This window comes from Pelodiscus sinensis, chromosome 7 (assembly GCF_049634645.1).
Source record: "Pelodiscus sinensis isolate JC-2024 chromosome 7, ASM4963464v1, whole genome shotgun sequence".
Lineage (NCBI taxonomy): Eukaryota > Metazoa > Chordata > Testudines > Trionychidae > Pelodiscus > Pelodiscus sinensis.
In genome coordinates this window covers 1,219,951-1,238,869 of record NC_134717.1, presented here as the reverse complement: position 1 = coordinate 1,238,869, position 18,919 = coordinate 1,219,951, and the positions used below count along the sequence as shown (strand labels likewise).

The 18,919-nt window shown below is 64.0% G+C and overlaps 1 protein-coding gene across 1 annotated transcript; it reads right to left on the bottom strand.

Moving 5' to 3' along the window:
• Positions 1 to 7,665: 7,665 nt before the first annotated feature.
• Positions 7,666 to 17,247, bottom strand: GPBAR1 (G protein-coupled bile acid receptor 1). Its single transcript, XM_075932991.1, has 3 exons — positions 17,137 to 17,247; positions 11,286 to 11,408; positions 7,666 to 9,903 (listed from the first exon to the last, which is right to left on the bottom strand). Exon 3 carries the CDS (start codon positions 9,800 to 9,802, stop codon positions 8,801 to 8,803), a length of 1,002 nt encoding a protein of 333 aa, XP_075789106.1. The 5' UTR covers positions 9,803 to 9,903; positions 11,286 to 11,408; positions 17,137 to 17,247; the 3' UTR covers positions 7,666 to 8,800.
• Positions 17,248 to 18,919: the final 1,672 nt, after the last annotated feature.

Below are 18,919 nucleotides of genomic sequence, written 5' to 3'. Positions count from 1 at the left end.
TTTTTCTTTCCATGGTGCCATTTTTCAGCCTGCCTCCTGATCTTTGAGTGCAGGGGCCTGGACGGGAGGGGTACGTCTAGATTACAGGCTTTTGTTGACAGAGGCCTTGTTGCCCGATACTGTTGACAAAGCTTCTGTCGACAAAGCGTATCTAGACTGCATCCGGTTCTGTCAACAAAGCAAGCCGCTTTGCTCACATGAGAGTGTAGACGCAAAGTATCGCCTCTACACGGTCATGCCTTCTGGCCATAGAACTGTCGCCAGAAGGCGTTATGCCTTGTAGAACGGGGCTTACCACCATTGACAAAATGCCGAGTTCTGTTCAGCGGTAGTGTACACGTAGGTTTTGTCGACAAAAGTCCAATTTTGTTGACAAAACCCTGTCGTCTAGACACAGCCGAGGAGAGCGAATGGGCCCCCAATTTTGAAAAAAGGCCCCCGAGGCGATCCTGGCACACGCAGGCCGGCAAACCCAACTTCAATGCCAGGCAAACGGGTTGACCTTCCAGGAAAGACCAGAAGTGTCCGACAGCGATGAACACACTCTTTTGGGGAAGAGACAACATGGATTTTGCTAAGGGAAAATCGCGCCTCGCCAGGCTATTAGAATTCTTTAAAGGAGTCAAGAAATATGTGTACAAGGGTGCTCCAGGGTTCACAGGGCGAATGGGGCTGGGGGACTGGTGGGTCACAGGGTGAAGGAGGATGTGGGGGTCACAGGGTGAAGAGGGTTGGGGGGGTCACAGGGTGAATAGGACCCACCCACGTGCCGCGGCTGTAGGGCAGGCCGAGCTCAGTGCAGGCTCTGTTACCTAGAGGGTCCCAGTTGGACACATGGCCGGGGTCTGGCTCCACTCGCCCTGAGGAGCCCGCTGGAGAGCCGCAGGCCCAGGGGGGGCACGGCGCAGGGAAGGGCCGTCCCGAAGTGGGGAGCCGAGGCCCCCCAGCCCCTGAGGGCAGGACACGTGGGGATGGGCATCACCAGCTGGGGAGCTGGGGCTGTGGGGGAACAGCTGCCCCTCGGGAGGCTGGGGGCCCTGGAATCGGGACCTGGGCCACTGTGGGAACCGCGCCCGGGCGGGGGTGACGAGCAGGTTGGACAAGCCCCAGTCAGGCCTGGTCTAGGCGCATCCTCAGGCTTGGGGCCTGGATGATCCCCCGGGGTCTCTCCTCCCCGGCCGGCCGTGTCTGCAGAGGACGCTGAACCCCAGGGGCGCTGCGGCTGGGTGCTGCTGTAAATCTGGAGTCACTCCAAGTGGCGTGACTCCGGATTCCGAGCCTGCCCCGATGCACTAGTCTCTCTCGCAGCCTGGCTCCCAAATCGCTTAGCAGCGCTGAGCCCGACACCCAGTGGAGTCCGTCATGGTGACGGGGCCCAACGGACTGTGACCAGCCAGGGCCAGGGCGGTTCAGATGGGAGCCAGCAGCTGCGACCCCCCTGCCTGTGGAGCCGAGCGCTGAGCAGGCCTGGGGAGACAGGGCCAGGAAGCGGGGGCGGGGGAGTTAGTGGCCAGCCACCGGGGCCATGGGGTTTTGCCAGGGGCTTATGGGAGTTTGAACCCTGGCCCCCGGTCCCATAGGGCTAGAAGCCAGTGCAGCAGCAGTTCGTGCAGCCGGACGCTGCGGCGGAGGCAGCCTGGCTCGTGTGGACGTGCTGCACAGTGGGCGTTTACACTCGTGCAATCGCACGGGGCCCGTTAGCGGCCACCCCCGCTCCGCAGCGTGGACACAGGCCCAGAGAGCAGCAGGAGGGGCAGGGCCCTGCACGCAAGCCCCAGCTCCCCAAAGCGAGAGGACGACTCGGTGTGGGGCCAGCGGCAGGCCCAGACAAAGCCAGGCGCAGGCTGACTGGCGGGCGCATACCAAAACAGGGGGATCCCGTGCCGGGAAGCCAGGCGGTCCGGCGGGGGCACGGCGCCAAGTCGGGGAGAGAGCGCCTTACCGTTAATATTTATACAGCACGTCCAAAAATACTCGGCGGCCAGCGGGAAAGTTTCAACAGCTCGTTGCTGGAGCAATTCCCAGAGGCTGACGGCGGGTCTGTGTTCCCAGCCCGGGACCCCAGAGCGGCTTGGGGGCAGGTGTCCGGCTCGGGGGGCAAGCCAAGAGAAATGGGGTGCATGGCGGCATGGTTCAATTGTCCTTGGCTTCGCGGGGGGCTGGGCGTTCACACGGGGAGAGACACGCCCTCCCCCACGGCGCTTCCATCTAAACGGACGTGGGCCCGCCTAGGCTGTGTGCCTGAGGTTAAAGTCTGTCGGTCCCTTGGCTCCGTGTCGGGCACCACTGTGTGCGTAGCTGCAGCGCCGTTTGTGAGCCAGGCTGTGTACATCGGGGGTAGGCTTGGAATCCGGAGTCACTCCAGTTGGAGTGACGCCAGATGGACACCAGTCCCCGAGACTGGCATCTGGCCTGCGTTGAATCTGAACCGGTCAGGTGAAACAAGACCCGGCTGGGGCGCACACAGCCTCCCCCTGCGCCACGGAGAGTTATCCAAACACACGGCCGCTTCGATCGCCGGCGGAGCAGCCTCCAGCTGGCTCTTCCCCATGCCCGGCCCAAGGCTACCCCCTCGCTCGCACTCACACGGGGGTTGGACAGCGGGGAACGTGAGCCCGGCCTATCGGCTCAACGCTACGGGGATGGGCAGCAACAGAAGAAGAGCGACCCCTCCCCCCGAAACGGCCTTTGATTGAGACACCGTTAAAACGCGTCAGGTTGGCTGTGCCGTGCGGCCGGCCCTGGCTCATCGGCGCGTCGCTTTGTCGGTTGCATCCGAGACGGTCTCTCCCGCCGTCCTGCAGGGAAGCCGGACGTGGCCCAGTCCCGACTAGCAGGTGCCGTGCTCTGCCCACGGCCCATGCCACCCCCACGGGCGGTGTGACACCAGCGCGGAGTTGGCCTGGCCTTTGGGAAGACCGCGCCCAGCCCTTCGGCGGGGCACAGGTGCAAGGCGGCCACAGAGCTCATCAGTGGCCACTAGACACTTGCCACGGAGCTGGGCCCTTCCAGGTGTTGGTTAAGATGCCCCCACTGCTCCGCTGGAGAGGTGGCGTCCTGCTATGGGACAGCGATCGCATCCACGGCCGTGCCCCTCCGGGGAGGGCTAGAAATCCCGCGCGCGTAGGAGACACCAGGGGCTCTCGTCATGACGCAGACGGCGCCGCCAGCCAGAAGTCACCAAACAGCCCCCCCCCCAAATCACCAGCTTGTCTGAAAAATCATGAGCATCGACAAGACACGCTTGGATTTCCTGCCTTTGCCAGGTGGCACGCTCGGGACCGTCTCTGCAGCCGGGCGGGCGAGGCCCTTCTGTTTTGTACAGAAAGCTGAGTGCCTCCCAGCACCATGGGGCTCCGGAGGCTGGGGCGTTACATCACACGGCCAGGACCGTACAAGTCTTGCTAACATCACCCGTGCTGGGGAGGTGGCCTGCGATTGTCCCAGATCGCACGCTGGGTTTGGGTCTGTGCAGGGCCGCATTATGACTTTCGTGGGCCGTAGGCATTTTTGCCTTCGTGGGTCCCTTCCTCCATAAAAAAAAAATATTTAAAATTATATTTTACGACTGCATTGGTATAAAGACGAATATAATCCAGGCTGGTTTCTATTCGTCTTTATACCAACGCAGTGGAAGTATGTATCTTGCTTATTGCGAGAAGTAAACTGCGCTGAGGCTAAGTGAGCCTCTTACTACATTTTAAGTTTTTCTTATTTAAGAAAAAATAAAACATTTTTGTGGGCCCTAAAAGTTTCGTGGGCACAAGGTACTTATGCCTTCGTGGGCCCCTCCCACCATAATAATATCACTATTCAAAATTATTTTTATATAACTTTACATACATCAACATTTTATTTTTTTTCTGTTTTAGGCAAAATGTAGTAGATTTTCGTGGGCCCTAAAAGGTTCATTGTTTTTCTGATGTGAGCAAAAAAATTAAAACATTTTCTTCGACCCTAAAAGTTCATTTTTTTTCTTCTGATTTTAAAAGAAATTAAAACATTTTCGTGGGCCCCTAAAAGTATCGTGGGCCCTCGGCACGGTGCCTAATGGATAAGTCGGCCCTGGGTCTGTGTGACCCAGGCTCGGTTGATGAAGGAACCCGGTCCACGGCAGCTGGGTTTTAGACTGGTTCAGAGGGGTTTGGGCTTTGTGACAATACAGTCGGCCTTTCGGCGTTTGGAAGCAGCTGCCTGCAATAATCTCCCATGTAATAGCTTTATCACATGCTATAAAGCAACATTTACATTTTTCCGTTATAACTGTAAAAACCCCTCTGAAACCAGGAACCTGTCGGGTGGAATCATCTCGACCCATTATGATGGACTATCAGAACTAAATGGGCCATTGTGGAACATCACAATCAACGCTTGTGTTAATTGCCCCTACATACACACACACACACACACACACACACACCCAGGGTCTACCCGTGTTAGAGCTGACAGATTACAACAACTCTGTCATCTTTAAAACCCATGGGCTACGTCTCCACTGGCATGATTTTCCGGAAATGCTTTTAACGGAAAAGTTTTCCGTTAAAAGCATTTTCGGAAAAGCGCGTCTAGATTGGCAGGATGCTTTTCCGCAAAAGCACTTTTTGCTGAAAAGCATCCATGCCAATCTAGACGCGCTTTTCCGCAAAAAAGCCCCAATCGCCATTTTCGCGATCGGGGCTTTTTTGCGGAAAACAAATCTCTGCTGTCTACACTGGCCCTTTTGCGCAAAAGTTTTTCGGAAAAAATGGGGTTGGAGTCTCCCAGAGGGGTCAACTAACTCTAGCCCCGTATTGCCTCCTGCCATGGACGGGCACCTCACCTTGTCCCCTCCCTGCTCATGCAGGCAGGCCTCCTTCTCGCTCAGCCCCTTCTCATCAGCCTGGGCCAGGCCTCACCCAGTGTGCTCACGCCCGCCTCGCACTGGCTTTTCACTAGCAAACACACGAGCCCCACAGGGGGGTGAAAATAGCTGGGGAAACGCTGCCCCTTTCCATTAGCCGGTACCGCAGCATCCTGGGGGCTCGGCAGGCAGACACAAGTCTGGGGGCGACGCCAGGAGAAAGCCCGGTGGGAACGGGTGCTGCTCGGGTTCGACTCCTGGCTGCAGAGAGGGGAGTGAAGCCGGAACAGCAGCGGCGGAATTCGTGGGTCGTGGGCCAGGATAAGTGCCCCCAGGGCTGTGCAAAGCCAGGGGGAGCATGCAGAGGTGGAGGGTCAGATCAAGCCGGGGAATGATGGTGTTTGCTATTGCTCTGCAGCACCACGGCAGCCAGAAGCCTCTGCCAGGGCCAAGCCCATTGCTCACAGGAAGGACCAGCGAGTGCCGCGTGTCTCTCCCGGTCCCTATGCAAATCCCTGGAGTCGCCTATTTGCTTAGCAAAGAGGTGGGTACGGCCCCGAGATAGGAGCCAGCTGCGGGGGTAGAGGCATCACGGGCACTGACTGAGCCCCAGGACGGAATGGGGGGACCGCAGGCACCGGGCTGGCAAAGGGGGCCCTGTGGAGGCCAGGACCCAGGCAAGATTCTGGGCACCAGGAGCTGGAAGGAAAGGGGGTGCTATGGGCATCAGGCTCCAGGGGGGAAGGAGATCCTACAGTCAGGGCCACGGGACCCCAGAAAGGAACAGGAAACACCTGGCTGGGCAGGGGGGCTGCAGGCTGGCACCCGGACTCATGTGGGGGGTAGGCAGGCAAGGAGCCCCCGGAGCTGTATAGACAAAGGAGTGCCCCCTTTCTGCCCCCCCAGGAGGGGCAGCCCCCACTCAGTCCTCAGCCTTCCCGGCTTTGGGGGGATCCTAGGGCTCCAAAGGGTCGTCCGTCCCCCCCCCCCCCCCCCCCGCAGCCAGTTTACGACGACGCTCAGAAGCTCGATCGAACCAACAGCTGCTCCGGAGCAGGGTCCCAGAGACCCAACCGGGGCAGCTCCCTGGGGGCCGGTTCGCTCTGCTCCGGCCTCTAGGGGCCGTGCCTGGTCTCCGGCCCACGCCAGCCGGACCTGGCGAGCCCCAGCCAAGCTGGGCAGGGGGGAGGGGGGAGAGCCGGGGCGGGGCTGCAGCTCAGTCCAAAGGGACAGCCTGGAGTGGAATATTGGGGGGCTCAGGAGTGGGGGAGCTGGTGGAGCCATTTGGAGAGCTCGTCCCTGGCTCTGGTCCCTTCCCTCAGCACAAACAGCCACTGTCCATAGACGGGGATGGGTCTCCCTGGGGCGCAGCCCGGCCCCCTCTGCATCCTTCGCTCACCCCCAAGTCCTGGGCAGGGCTGGATGCGGGCCCGCAGGGCGATGGGACCAACAGCAAAGGGCAGGTCTTTCCGGCCTTAGCCCTGGCTCACGCCCGGCTCCGTCATCCCCAGAAATCACCCACTGAGCCAGGCGGGAGCCCGGGACAGAGCCCGGAGCCGGCAGGCCCAGAGAGGATGGAAATTCCCCACCAGGCCCGGGGAAAGGGGCCCAGGAAAGACGCCGCCCCAGAGCAGGAGGCCCAGGAAGCAGCCGGGCTGCGGGCGGCACAGCGGGTGGGGCGTGGGGGACGCTGCCGGGGGACCCGGCGGCCGAGGAGCCAGCGATCCACCATCCCTCCCAGCACAGCCGGGATCCGGGGCCAGCGCCACACAAGCCGTCCCGGGGCCGGGCTGCCCCAGCGAACGCGGGGGAGACTCGGGGCTCAGGCTGCCTGTTCGCAGGCTGGGCACCACGAGCCAGGGACAGAGGCACCATGGCCTGGGGCCTCAGCCCAGCGAGGGAGGCCAAGCCTAGTGTGGGGCTTGAGAGAGAGACGTTGCCAGGGCCCCGGGGCCGAGGGGGAGACGTTGCCAGGGCCCCGGGGCCGAGGGGGAGACGTTGCCAGGGCCCGGGGGGACGGGGCCGAGGAGGAGACGTTGCCAGGGGACGGGGGACGGGGCCGAGGGGGAGACGTTGCCAGGGCCCGGGGGGACGGGGCCGAGGGGGAGACGTTGCCAGGGCCCGGGGGGACGGGGCCGAGGAGACGTTGCCAGGGCCCCGGGGGGACGGGGCCGAGGGGGAGACGTTGCCAGGGCCCCGGGGGGACGGGGCCGAGGGGGAGACGTTGCCTGGGCCCCGGGGGACGGGGCCGAGGGGGAGACGTTGCCTGGGCCCCGGGGGACGGGGCCGAGGGGGAGACGTTGCCAGGGCCCCGGGGGACGGGGCCGAGGGGGAGACGTTGCCTGGGGCCCGGGGGACGGGGCCGAGGGGGAGACGTTGCCAGGGCCCGGGGGGACGGGGCCGAGGAGGAGACGTTGCCGGGGGCCCGGGGGGACGGGGCCGAGGGGGAGACGTTGCCGGGGCCCCGGGGGACGGGGCCGAGGGGGAGACGTTGCCGGGGCCCCGGGGGACGGGGCCGAGGGGGAGACGTTGCCGGGGCCCCGGGGGACGGGGCCGAGGGGGAGACGTTGCCAGGGCCCCGGGGGGACGGGGCCGAGGGGGAGACGTTGCCAGGGCCCCGGGGGGACGGGGCCGAGGGGGAGACGTTGCCTGGGCCCCGGGGGACGGGGCCGAGGGGGAGACGTTGCCTGGGCCCCGGGGGACGGGGCCGAGGGGGAGACGTTGCCGGGGCCCCGGGGGACGGGGCCGAGGGGGAGACGTTGCCGGGGGTCCGGGGGACGGGGCCGAGGGGGAGACGTTGCCGGGGCCCCGGGGGACGGGGCCGAGGGGGAGACGTTGCCGGGGGTCCGGGGGACGGGGCCGAGGGGGAGACGTTGCCGGGGCCCGGGGGATTGGGCTGAGGCCAGGAGCCGGGCTGGGGGGTTAGTGTGCCCAGAACGACCCTCCCCGGTGCAGGGACCGTGTCTTGGGCCTGAGGCTTGGGGCCTCTGGGGGGAGGGGGCTGTGGCTCGCCCTGGCTGAAGGGCACCCCGGCCCCAGACAGCGCAGGGCACCGCTGCAGCGGGCAAAGCGCCTGAATCCAGGCTCCCCTCCCCACCCCGGGGAGCCGCCGGCCTGTCCCCTCCAGCCCTGCCATGGCCGCCCCCGGGGGCTGCGGTTCCCCCCCACGGAGACGGAGCATCCGGTTTCCTGCCTGGCAGCTGACACAGCAGCCTCGCAGGGCCACGCCGGAAACGCAGCTGCGAACGGGCGCACCCCTGCCCCGCAGGCGGCCACGCGCCCTGGCCCGAGCTGGGACCCAGGGAGCAAGAACCGCGCAGGCTGGGGCCGGCGTCCTCGCACACGGGGGCGCAGGAAATCCAGCCAGCGCCAGCGCGGGTGCGGGGCCCCACTCGAGGAATCCCCAGGCCGGCTGGCAGCACGAAGAGAGCTTTAATACAGCCCCTGCCCCCGTCCTGAGGGGCACGGCGGCCTTTCGGACCCCACGAAGGAGCCGAGAATTCTGGTGGGCCCGATCCTGCGGTCAGGCCCTGGCAGGATCGGGCCCCCTCCTCAGCCCAGACACTCAGGTCCACGGAGCAAACCAGGGAGGCGCATCGGTGCAGGCCGGGAGCCGCCCCCCCAGGCAGGTGGCAGCTCGTGGGCGAGGACCAGCCACTCCCAAGCCGCGCTCGTCCCCAGCATCCACAGCCTGCTTTGAAAAACCAGCCGACTGAAACGTGAGGGGCCGGGCAGGAGCCGGAAGCTTGTTCCTTCCAGTCAAAGTGCAGAAACCAGCAACGACAGCCCAGCCTCCATTGGGGGCAGGGCGCTACCTGCCCCCCTCAGTCGTTAACACACAACGGGGCTCTCCCCTCCCCAGAGGGTCCACGTTGACTCCTCAGCAGCCGCCGCCCGGACGCATCTCGTGGCCCGAGGACGTTGTGGCAGGCTCGGTGGCTCCACCCCGAGGGCCGGGCCTCAGCAGGGAGATGGAGCCGGGCCTTCTGCCTCCGGGAGAGCCGCCCTGCCCTGCGACGCCCGCCCTTCCCGGCGCCCGGCCCCCCCAGGCTCGCAGCACCGGCCCCCGCAGCCCTTGGCGGCCACGTCCCGCCAGAACTGGGTGTACTGCTGGTTGCTGAGACCCAGGATGATGGGCACCAGGGCGGCGTTGCCACTGCCGACGCAGGTGAGGATGACCAGGGTGGTCTTGTCGCTGAAGCTGTTCTGGATGGCCAGCACCGAGAGGTGCAGGCTGGCCACGTAGGGCACCCAGCACACCAGGAAGATCAGCGAGAGGCTGGCGATGCACTTGGCGTGTCGCAGCTCCAGCTGCTGCTCCAGCGCCGAGGGGGCCTGGCCCGGGTGCACCGAATGCAGCACCGTCGTGATCGCCTGCATGTGGCGCCGGGCCACCCGCAGCAGCTGGGTGGACATGACGGCCATGGCCAGGATGGAGGGGATGAGGAAGCCGTAGATCTCCAGGTAGAGGTACGCCCGGGGGAAGACCTGGCTGTAGGAGCAGTTGGAACTGGTCTCCCAGTGGTTCCAGCCCAGCACGGGCAGGCAGGCAAAGAGCAGGGGCAGGGCCCAGGCCAGCAGCAGGCAGAGGGGCACCCAGCGGGACACCCAGAGGCGGTGGTAGTGCAGCGGGTAGCAGACGCTCAGGTACCTCTGGCAGTGCACCATCAGCAGGTTGGCCAGGAAGGAGAGGAAGAAGAAGTTGGGGACCACGTGGATGAAGAAGCAGCGGTGGTAGCCCCAGCTGACCTCCAGCTTCACCCGGGGGATGAAGGGGAGGGCCGCACCGGTGAGGAGGTCGGCAAAGAGCAGGCTGAGGAAGAACCAGCTGGTGGCGCCGTGCAGCGTCCGGTTGCAGAGGATCCCCAGGGTGATGGCGAGGTTGGCCAGGATGATGAAGACGGCGAGGGAGCCCGTGAGCCAGTAGATGAGCAGCGGCGAGGGGTCCGCGTGGTTCCCCATCGTCCCGCTCGGCGCCGGCGGGGACGGGATCAGGCCGTGCAACGGGGCAAGAGCCGGGCGGCGCTGCAGCCAGGGCCTCCGGGCTCACCCCCCGGAGCCGCCTGCCGGGAAAGAGACCACGTGGGTGGGTTATTCTCGGAGGACTCCCCCGCATGCCCTGGAGAATCCAACCGGCTCGCGCACAAGCAGCATTTCCTGTCTGAGCAACACCGGTTTGTGGCCAGCGTGGCATCAGGCCCCGATGGGGTAAGATCCCCCCGGCCTTCCTGTTGTGTGACGGCCCCCGGGGCTGTGCACACGGGAGCCGCCACCTCCCTGCCCTCAGGGGAGGTACAAAGATCAGGTGCGACCGGTGCGTCGCCAACCCCCCAGGGAAACTGGGGAGAGAGTTTGTGTGGGGAGGGGGTAGCAGGGGGGCATTTACTCTCAGAGTCACTGCTGAGCCCAACGTCAAGGACAGGGCTGGGGTGCTGTGCTGGGGGCGTGGTGCGGCTGACCCCATAGGGGGGCTGTGCTGGGGGCGTGGTGCGGCTGACCCCAGAGGGGCGCTGTGCTGGGGGCGTGGTGCAGCTGACCCCAGAGGGGCGCTGTGCTGGGGGCGTGGTGCAGCTGACCCCATAGGGGGGCTGTGCTGGGGGCGTGGTGCGGCTGACCCCATAGGGGGGCTGTGCTGGGGGCGTGGTGCGGCTGACCCCATAGGGGCGCAGTGCTGGGGGCGTGGTGCGGCTGACCCCAGAGGGGCGCTGTGCTGGGGGCGTGGTGCGGCTGACCCCAGAGGGGCGCTGTGCTGGGGGGCGTGGTGCAGCTGACCCCATAGGGGGGCTGTGCTGGGGGCGTGGTGCGGCTGACCCCATAGGGGGGCTGTGCTGGGGGCGTGGTGCGGCTGACCCCATAGGGGCGCAGTGCTGGGGGTGTGGTGCGGCTGACCCCATAGGGGCGCAGTGCTGGGGGCGTGGTGCGGCTGACCCCAGAGGGGCGCTGTGCTGGGGGGCGTGGTGCGGCTGACCCCATAGGGGCGCAGTGCTGGGGGCGTGGTGCGGCTGACCCCAGAGGGGCGCTGTGCTGGGGGGCGTGGTGCGGCTGACCCCATAGGGGTGCTGTGCTGGGGGGTGTGGTGCGGCTGACCCCATAGGGGTGCTGTGCTGGGAGCGTGGTGCGGCTGACCCCACAGGGGTGCTGTGCTGGGGGGTGTGGTGTGGCTGACTCCACAGGGGTGCTGCGCTGGGGGCGTGGTGCGGCTGACCCCACAGGGGTGCTGCGCTGGGGGCGTGGTGCGGCTGACCCCACAGGGGTGCTGTGCTGGGGGGTGTGGTGCGGCTGACCCCACAGGGGTGCTGTGCTGGGAGCGTGGTGTGGCTGACCCCACAGGGGTGCTGTGCTGGGAGCGTGGTGCGGCTGACCCCACAGGGGTGCTGCGCTGGGGGTGTGGTGTGGCTGACCCCATAGGGGGCGCTGTGCTGGGGGAGGGGGGGGAAGCACCAACCTTGTTTTTTAAACTCTGACTTGGTTCCTGGCACGCTCATTCCCGACACGCTCGCTCATGGCTGTGAACGATCGCAGTGCGGGTGCCGTGAGCAGGCGTCCCAGCTGCTGCGCACGGTGCCCCCTTCCAACAGAAGACAAAGCAGAAAATGTTCAAAAAGAGGCCTCCACAGTCCCAGGATATAAATTCATTGTTAAGCTACAAAGCCACAGCTGTGAGCAAATGAGGAACTGGCTAGAGAGCTAGGTAGCCAGCGACAGAGAACTAGCTGTGGCTATCCGGAGTTTCCTAGGGACAAATAGCTGTAGATACCATTCTCACTATGGGTTTTGTTTGCTTAAAGAGAAACATCTACAAAATCACCGATTCACAAAGCCAGGCAATTGCGGCAGCTCCAACACAAACTAATCGATCAGAATTGTATCCCAGTGGACTGGCATTGCCTCAGCCACAGTTCCACGACCGTGGCCCGCGAGAGATTAGATTTAATTCCTGCCCACGTTAATCTACTGGCAAAGCAATCAATGGATTGCGATCACCGTCCGGCTGTGCAGAGCCACAAAGTCAAACAGGCAGGGAGAAAGGGGCCTGGGTTTAAATCCCACGGCTCAGCCGCAGCAGGGACGACGTTACCGGATCTGGACGTGCAAACCAGTGCTGCAGCCGCTGTGGTATGTTTGCACCAAATCGTGTGCACGGTGGGCCCAGGGAGATGCTTCTGAAAAGCTGACGATTTGCTCATGCTGTGGATGCTGCTCAGCGGCAGGTGTCAGTTTGGTATCGGAAGTGATGCGTGTCGGCTCTGTACTTGTATTTCACACGTTTGCTCTTGGGAGACAGCAACAGGCTTGGCCGACCTACGGTGGACGGGCGGTTGGTCAAGTGACTAGCAGCACTTGACTGACAATGCACATTCTGGGGAGCTTTGCCGTGAACACTCAGACCAGCATGTAACCATTGGCCGGCACAGAGTCCTGCATGGACAGGGGACTTGCGCAGGTGACAAACTCCATCTGGGGCTGACTTTCACACAAGGAGAACAACGAGATCCCCTCCACGTGGGAAAAGACATAAACAAGGACTGGGCTCCATCTTTCTTCTCATTCCAGCTTATTACTCGTAAAGCATCTTATAAATAAATTGATGGAAATGCCTATCTCCTAGAACTGGAAGGGACCTTGAAAGGTCATTGAGTCCAGTCCCCTGCCTTCACAGCAGGACCAAGTACCATCCCTGACAAATTTTTGCCATAAATGGCCTCTGCAAGGATTGAACTCACAACCCTGGGTTTAGCAAGTCAAGGCTCAAACCACTGAGCTATACCTCCCCCATTGTCACTATGCACGGGGCCTGGAAGGACTGATGGCCCATGCCAACAACGGATTTATCCCAGAGACTTATAAAACAACCGATGAATTCCTCTCTGCCGCAAGCCTGCACCCAGAACTTTGCAACGGGTGTGTGCAATTTGATGCTTTTCACAATTTCTCTTCCAACGCTCTTATTTTATTAATAAACCTTTCGATGGTAGATACTAAAGGATGGGCCCAGCGAGCTCTTTGGGGTAAGATCCGAGCTGTAACTTGCCCCGGGACTGTGGCGGGTCCTTTGGGACTGGGAGAACCTGTTGGGAGTTGGGGAAGATGGGTTTTCAGGACCCGTCCCCGGTGTAAGGTTGTGGCACAGGAGAACTGGGCTGTCTGAGAGGGCTGCTGGCCAGCGTGGTGAACAGCGGAGCTGGGTGTGACAGGGTTGGAGCAGGACCCCCAGTCTGGGGCTGTCAGTAGCCCTGACTTTGAGCAATTCAACCTGATTTGACCCTCTCAGCAGTGCCCCCAGAACCCCTCCCTATTACAGCTAGTTCACTGAGACACCATTCGCTATCTAACCAACAGAGCATTCGGACTGTCAAAGTCTCTCTGTCGCACTATGAAAATCAACGCATTCAAACGTGCTTGGGGTTGGCTACTTTCCCTTGGAGTTCGCCTGGCCCCCAAAGCCGCCGGAGCACCGGGCCTTGCCTGCAGTCGGCATTGTCCACGAGGGCTGCATGGGACTGCAGCTCTCCTCTGATCTACTCCTCTGCCAACTTCAGCTTGCCAGAAACAACGGCCATCTTAGCGTGTGGCTCTTCCATGTGGCTCGCGGGGATGGAATTTCTTCTCGCGGCCCACACTCGGACAGAAGGTCTGGGTGCAGGAGGAGACGATGGGCCAGGCATCTTACACCAGGGATCATGCCTCAGTTTCCCCCCCTGTAATTATCTAGGCACAAGGCTTTGGGATCCGGGGATGAAAGGGGTTATGTCCATGCAACACAGAGTCCTTAGGGCTGCACTGTGTCTCCAACTCTTCCTTCCTGCGAGACCCCCCTTTGCTGGCTGGCCAAAGCCCCAGGGGACGCTGCACGGGGACTGGGGGTGTGACGCCAGCTCCACTCAGCTTAGAAAGGAGACAGGGTCATTGTCACGCCTGCAGAAAGGCCCCCGGCGGGGACACCGCCCCTTGGAGCAAACCTTTCCCGCTAGGGCCTTGGACAACGGCAGGGCCATGCCCCCTGCAGCTCCCAGCTGGCTCAGTAACCCTCAGAATTCCCGGCTCGTGGCTTCGGGGTGGCAGGGCCGGAGCTCCCGGCCTGCAGGGACTTGGCGAGGCACAGCGAGGGCACCAGCGGGCGCTTACTGCCCTTGGGGGCCGGGGCTGGGCCCAGTCTCTGACCCAGCCTGGGCGTTTTCACATGATTTCGAGCAAATGTCGGGCTGTCCAGGCACCATCCAGGCAACGGCAGGGTGGGCGCCTTACCCCAGGCTGTATGCAAGGGGGGACTGTAGCTCTCCTTGGGGGGGTTCCACCCCCCTCGCCCGGTGCGGCACCCGTGCGCCGGATCTGCTCAGGCTATTTGGCGGGGCGCTGGCTACACCCCGGCTCACCACCGGCCCTGAGTGGCCAAGCTTGAGACCCACCTGGGATGTTCCCAGCACTTCCAGCAGCCGCCCCGCTGGGCCGCAGCTCACAGCACCCCCAGGCCCACTCGGACGCTCCCCTGGCTCCGGCCCCCAGTGCTTGTAGCGACTTTCAACCCACTTTTCCCGCCTCGGCGCCCCGGGGCACATGCCCACGTGGAAAGTCCCCCGGGAGATCCGTGCAGCCCGGGAGCCAATCCACGCCCAATGCGATGCCCCTTCATGTGCCCGGCTGGGGGCACGGGCAGGAGCCCCCAGCCTGAGCAGAGACGCTTCCCGCACCCAGCAACGCAGGCATGCAGGCCCCGGCTCCATTCACAGCCCATTGAGTCCCCTGCTGCCCGGCTCATTTAGAGCCAGAGAACCATAAACCGCTTCCGGCCGAGGACACGGGGTCCGGGCAATAACAGCCACAAGGATGCGCCTTTCTTTAATGGACTCCTAACGAGCCCAGGCGCAGGAGGCGGCTTGCTAGGGAGCTGCAGATTGCCCACGTCGGGAACCAATTACCTCGTTACTGCTCCATAATGGGCAGCAGGAGCCTGTCAGCGAGCCAGACACCCCCGCGCAGAGCAGGGCGCAGGGAGACAAGCGGCCTGGCTTTTAGTTCGTTCAAATCCTGTTGGGAAGCAGATTCGTCTCAGGGGCAACACAGGCCAAAGGGTTCCACCTAGCTGGGCTAAGGCACTGAACCGGGACTCATGAGAGCTGGCTTCCCTGCCAGGGTCTGCCACAGGTTCCCCGAGGAACCTTGGTCAAGTCCCTTGATGGCGCCGTGCCTCAGTTTCCCCATTTGTGAAGCAGCAAGCGCTACTCCTGCCTTCAGCTGTCTTGTCCCTTTAGAATGGGAGCTCGCTGTGTCCAGGCAGCTCTTGGAGCAGCGAGGCCCTGATAGGGGCAGATATAGGGCAGGGCGAGCGGGGCGGCTGCTCTAGGCCCCGCGCTTCAAGAAGCCCCACGCATGCGCCGTGGCAAAGGGGGGCCCTGCGAAATTGGGCTGCCCTGGGCCCCGCAAAATGGTCATCTGCCCCTGGGCCCTGAAGTCCCTTAGGTCTCTAGACCGCAGTGGGGTGCACGCGCCACATGCCACGGAGTGGGAGAGATGTTTGCTCCAGTGGCCTGCTGCCTCTTGGCTGACCTCATGTGCACTAGCTAGGAGAGCTGGGCTCTGGTCCACGTTCTGTGAGTGACCCTGCCTGAGTCAGTGTGACTCAGTTTCCCCCCCTCTAAAACAGACACAATGACAGCGGGGTGCAAGGCACTTTCAAATGCATCCAGCGGGGCTAGAAAGGGCACCGATGGGGTTTGTTGCGTGGCACATTGGTCGCTACAAACCCGGCTGCAAGCTGCTGGCTCATTTCCTGTGATCCAGGGCGCCAGGCTGTCAACACCCGGGTTCTGACCTAAACCAGAAAGGGTCAGAGCAGCCCACGTGACTCCTCAGTGCTTCTGCCCGGCCTTGTCCCCGGCCCTTTTCTTTCTGAGCCCCACACCCCCCACCCTGCTGTACAGACTCCAGGGCCAGGCCCCAGGGAGCCCCACAAAGCTAAGCTGCTTCAGCTCCCACCATGAGCGGTGGGGCTCAGAGCCCCCGGCTTCCCCCCTGCACAGCGGGGCTTTGGCTGTCTCCTCTGGGCAATTTTCTCTCCGATTTTTTTCATGTGCGGAATAAATTTTGTGCACCGAGGCATGTGCAGATGTGCACCACCAAGAGAAACACCGGTGGCAGTTGGGGCAGGCTGGGGGGGCGCTGCTAATCAGCGGGGCAGCATTTGAATCTCTCCCGGGCAGCTGCCCAAGCTCAGCTCACAGAGAGCCCCGGCCCCCCGAGACCCCAAAGCGGGGCGCAGCACTGGGGCCTTCCGGGGGCGGGGTCTTGGCCGGGAAACGTCTCCCCTCCCCCCAAAAGAATTTTTTCGGATGTTGCGGCCGCGGTTTCCGAAGGGCCCCGGCCTCCCCCGCTCGGGCCGTTGAGGATCCGCCCGTGAGAAAAGTTTGCAAACCGCTGGGTCTATCACCCGCCGGCTCTGCCCGTTCTGGGCCCAGCCACGCCCCGGGAAGCCGGGCCCAGGGGGTTTAGGTGCCGGGCGCTGGAAGGGAGGCCGGCGCCCCATACAACCCGCGGTTCTCTCTCACCCATCGCCACCTTTGCGGGGTCGCCGGCTCTGGGGTGGAGCCCGGCAGCGCCGCGCAACAGTCCTGGACCGGGAGCGAGAAAGCAGCTGGGATCGACGGTTCCCCCGCGCAAGGGGGAGAGGCGGGCAGGGAACCCCCTGGGCTGCGACGGAAGGGCTCTGGCACTGGCCGGGGGAGGGTCCCCGGAGAGGGGGGAGGGTCCCCTCCCTGTGCAAAGCGCCAGCAGGAGCAACTTCCAGGCGAATTCATTCTTGCGGGAAAGTCGCCGGCTGGCCCCGCTCCCGGAGCATCCCGGGCCCCTGCCCCCCTGCCGGCACCCGATTTGTCTGGGGCGGGGGCGGGGGACGGGTCCCCCCCCCCCCCGACGCCTCCCTAGCGCGACCCGGCCAGTGCCCTCGCGTGTCAGGAGGCATCTAGTCCCCGCAGCCCTGGCGAGGCCCGTCCACGCACCCGGCTGCGCGGCCGGGCACCGGGGAGAGGGGGGAGCCCCGCTGCGTGGGAACAGTCCCCTCACTTCCCCCTCCCCCGGCCGTGGGAACCAGAGGGGCCCCGTCCCTCCCCCAGGGAGGCGGTAGCGGAGCGGGCACTGACCCCGCGCTCCCGCAGGGTTTCCCACCCAGGCAGAAAGCCGCCGGCGCCGGGCACAGCGCGCTCTGGTGTGCGGGCAGCGCCGGGCACAGGGGCTGATCCGGGACACGGAGCCCCCCCCCCGCCAGTGCTGCCCGCGGCGCGGGATGCGAAACGCGCCCTTACCCGCCCGCTGTGGCTGCAGGCAGCCGCCCGGCTCCGAACCCGCTGCTGAAGCGCCCGCTTCCCGCGGCATTCACCCGGCCTCGCCTGCAGCCAGGCCACCGCAGGAGCGCGGGGCGGGGCAGCCCACAGCCACGCCCCTCGCCAGGGGAGCCAATGGGCCCCGAGCTGGTCCCCCCCCCCCCCCCCCACACTACTGGCCGCAGGCCTGGGAGAAAGGGGGGTCCCACTTACTGGCACAGGCAGACACCAGCCAAGCTGTCAGCGGGGCTCTGGCTTTGCTCTTGGGGAGGCTGGTTCCTTCGGGACAAGACCAAACAGGAGGCTGCTTTCTGCAGGTCTCCCCCGCCAGGCCAGGCACTCGGCCAATGCCAGCTCCCCTCCCGCCCGCCGGGGCAGGGGAACGGTTCAGCCCAGCGTCCTGCCAAACAGCCTCCGTGAAGCTGGCCCACAGCTGTGGAACAGAGACGGGTGAGCTAAGCGCACGCAGGGGACACGATGGAACCCCGTCTGCGTTTCGATAGCCTCTCTCCATTAGAGGCGGGGAAACTGAGGCACCCAAAAGTCATTGACAGCACTGGGAACAGATCTCAGGGACAAACATAAGAACATCCAGGCTGGGCCAGACCAAAGGCCCATCTTGCCCAGGGTCCTGTCTGCCCACAGCGGCCAATGGCAGGTGGCCCAGGGGGAGTGAGCAATCCCTCCCCCATCACCCATTCCTAGCCCCTGACAGAGGCAACCAAACGATCCCTGCCCAGCCTGGCTCATAGCCATTGATGAACCTGCTCTTTTTGTAACTCTGTTATGGTCTTCACATCCTCCAGCGAGGAGTTCCGCAGGTTGACTGTACGCTGGATGAAGAAAAACTTCCTTGGGTTTGTTTTAAACCTGCTGCCTGAGTGTCCAGGCCTGCCCTGCTTGTCAGGACTCTGCAAGGGATGGGACTGGCAGAGGTGGCAGCATAGGACAGAAGCAAACTGCAAAGGGTCTGGCCAGATGTGAGGCTCAAGGGCTGCTGTGAGCAGGGGGCAACAGAGCCCTCGTGAGCATAAAGCCCAGCCCAAGCCCCAGAGCCAGATCCTTGGGGGGGGCCCTGCCGTCCTGCCTGCAGGGGAAGAGACCCCATCTGGCCTCTCTAGCTCCCGTGAGGAGAGCGTGAGCCGGGCCATCGGCCATGCTCCCTTCTAGGCCAGAAGGAGGAAACATCCCAATGGCTGGGCCATGCAGCCCCTCGCCCTCATCTTCACCCCTCCCGGGCCTGCCACTCTGCCCCTCGGGGCACCCCCCCCCGAATCCGCCCTCCCCCACCTGCTGCCTGGCGTTTGGGTCCCTCAGTCCCGGCTGCCCTGAGAAAAGCAGGCACCAGAACGGAGAGAGGGGGGAGGAACCATGGTCCTATCAGGGCCATTAACCCCACAATCAGCTGGGAGCCACACACAGCCCAACAGGGCTGCCCCTAGGCTCTGGGCTGGGGCCAGCCCTGCGGGGTTCAGGAGGGGCCAGGCAGCTCTGTGACTACCCCCACCCTCCAGCACCGCCCCTGCAGCTCCCATTGGCTGCGGCTCCTGGCCAATGGGAGCTGCAGCACTGGCACTGGGAGCAACACACAGAGCTTCCCTGCTCGCTGCCTAGGGGCTGCAGGGAGACCGAGGCTCAGGCCACGCCACATGTTCTCTGCTCCAGGACAAAGGATTCCCCCCCCCCCCCTCCACACTATACCAGGCTGGGTGTGACCCTCAGCTGGCCCTGCAAACCCGCAGATCCCTCCTTTATAGCCACAGCT

Coding starts and splice junctions, on each gene's coding strand:
- GPBAR1 (XM_075932991.1), bottom strand. CDS start 9,802: ATGGGGAACCACGCGGACCCCTCGCCGCTGCTCATCTACTGGCTCACG.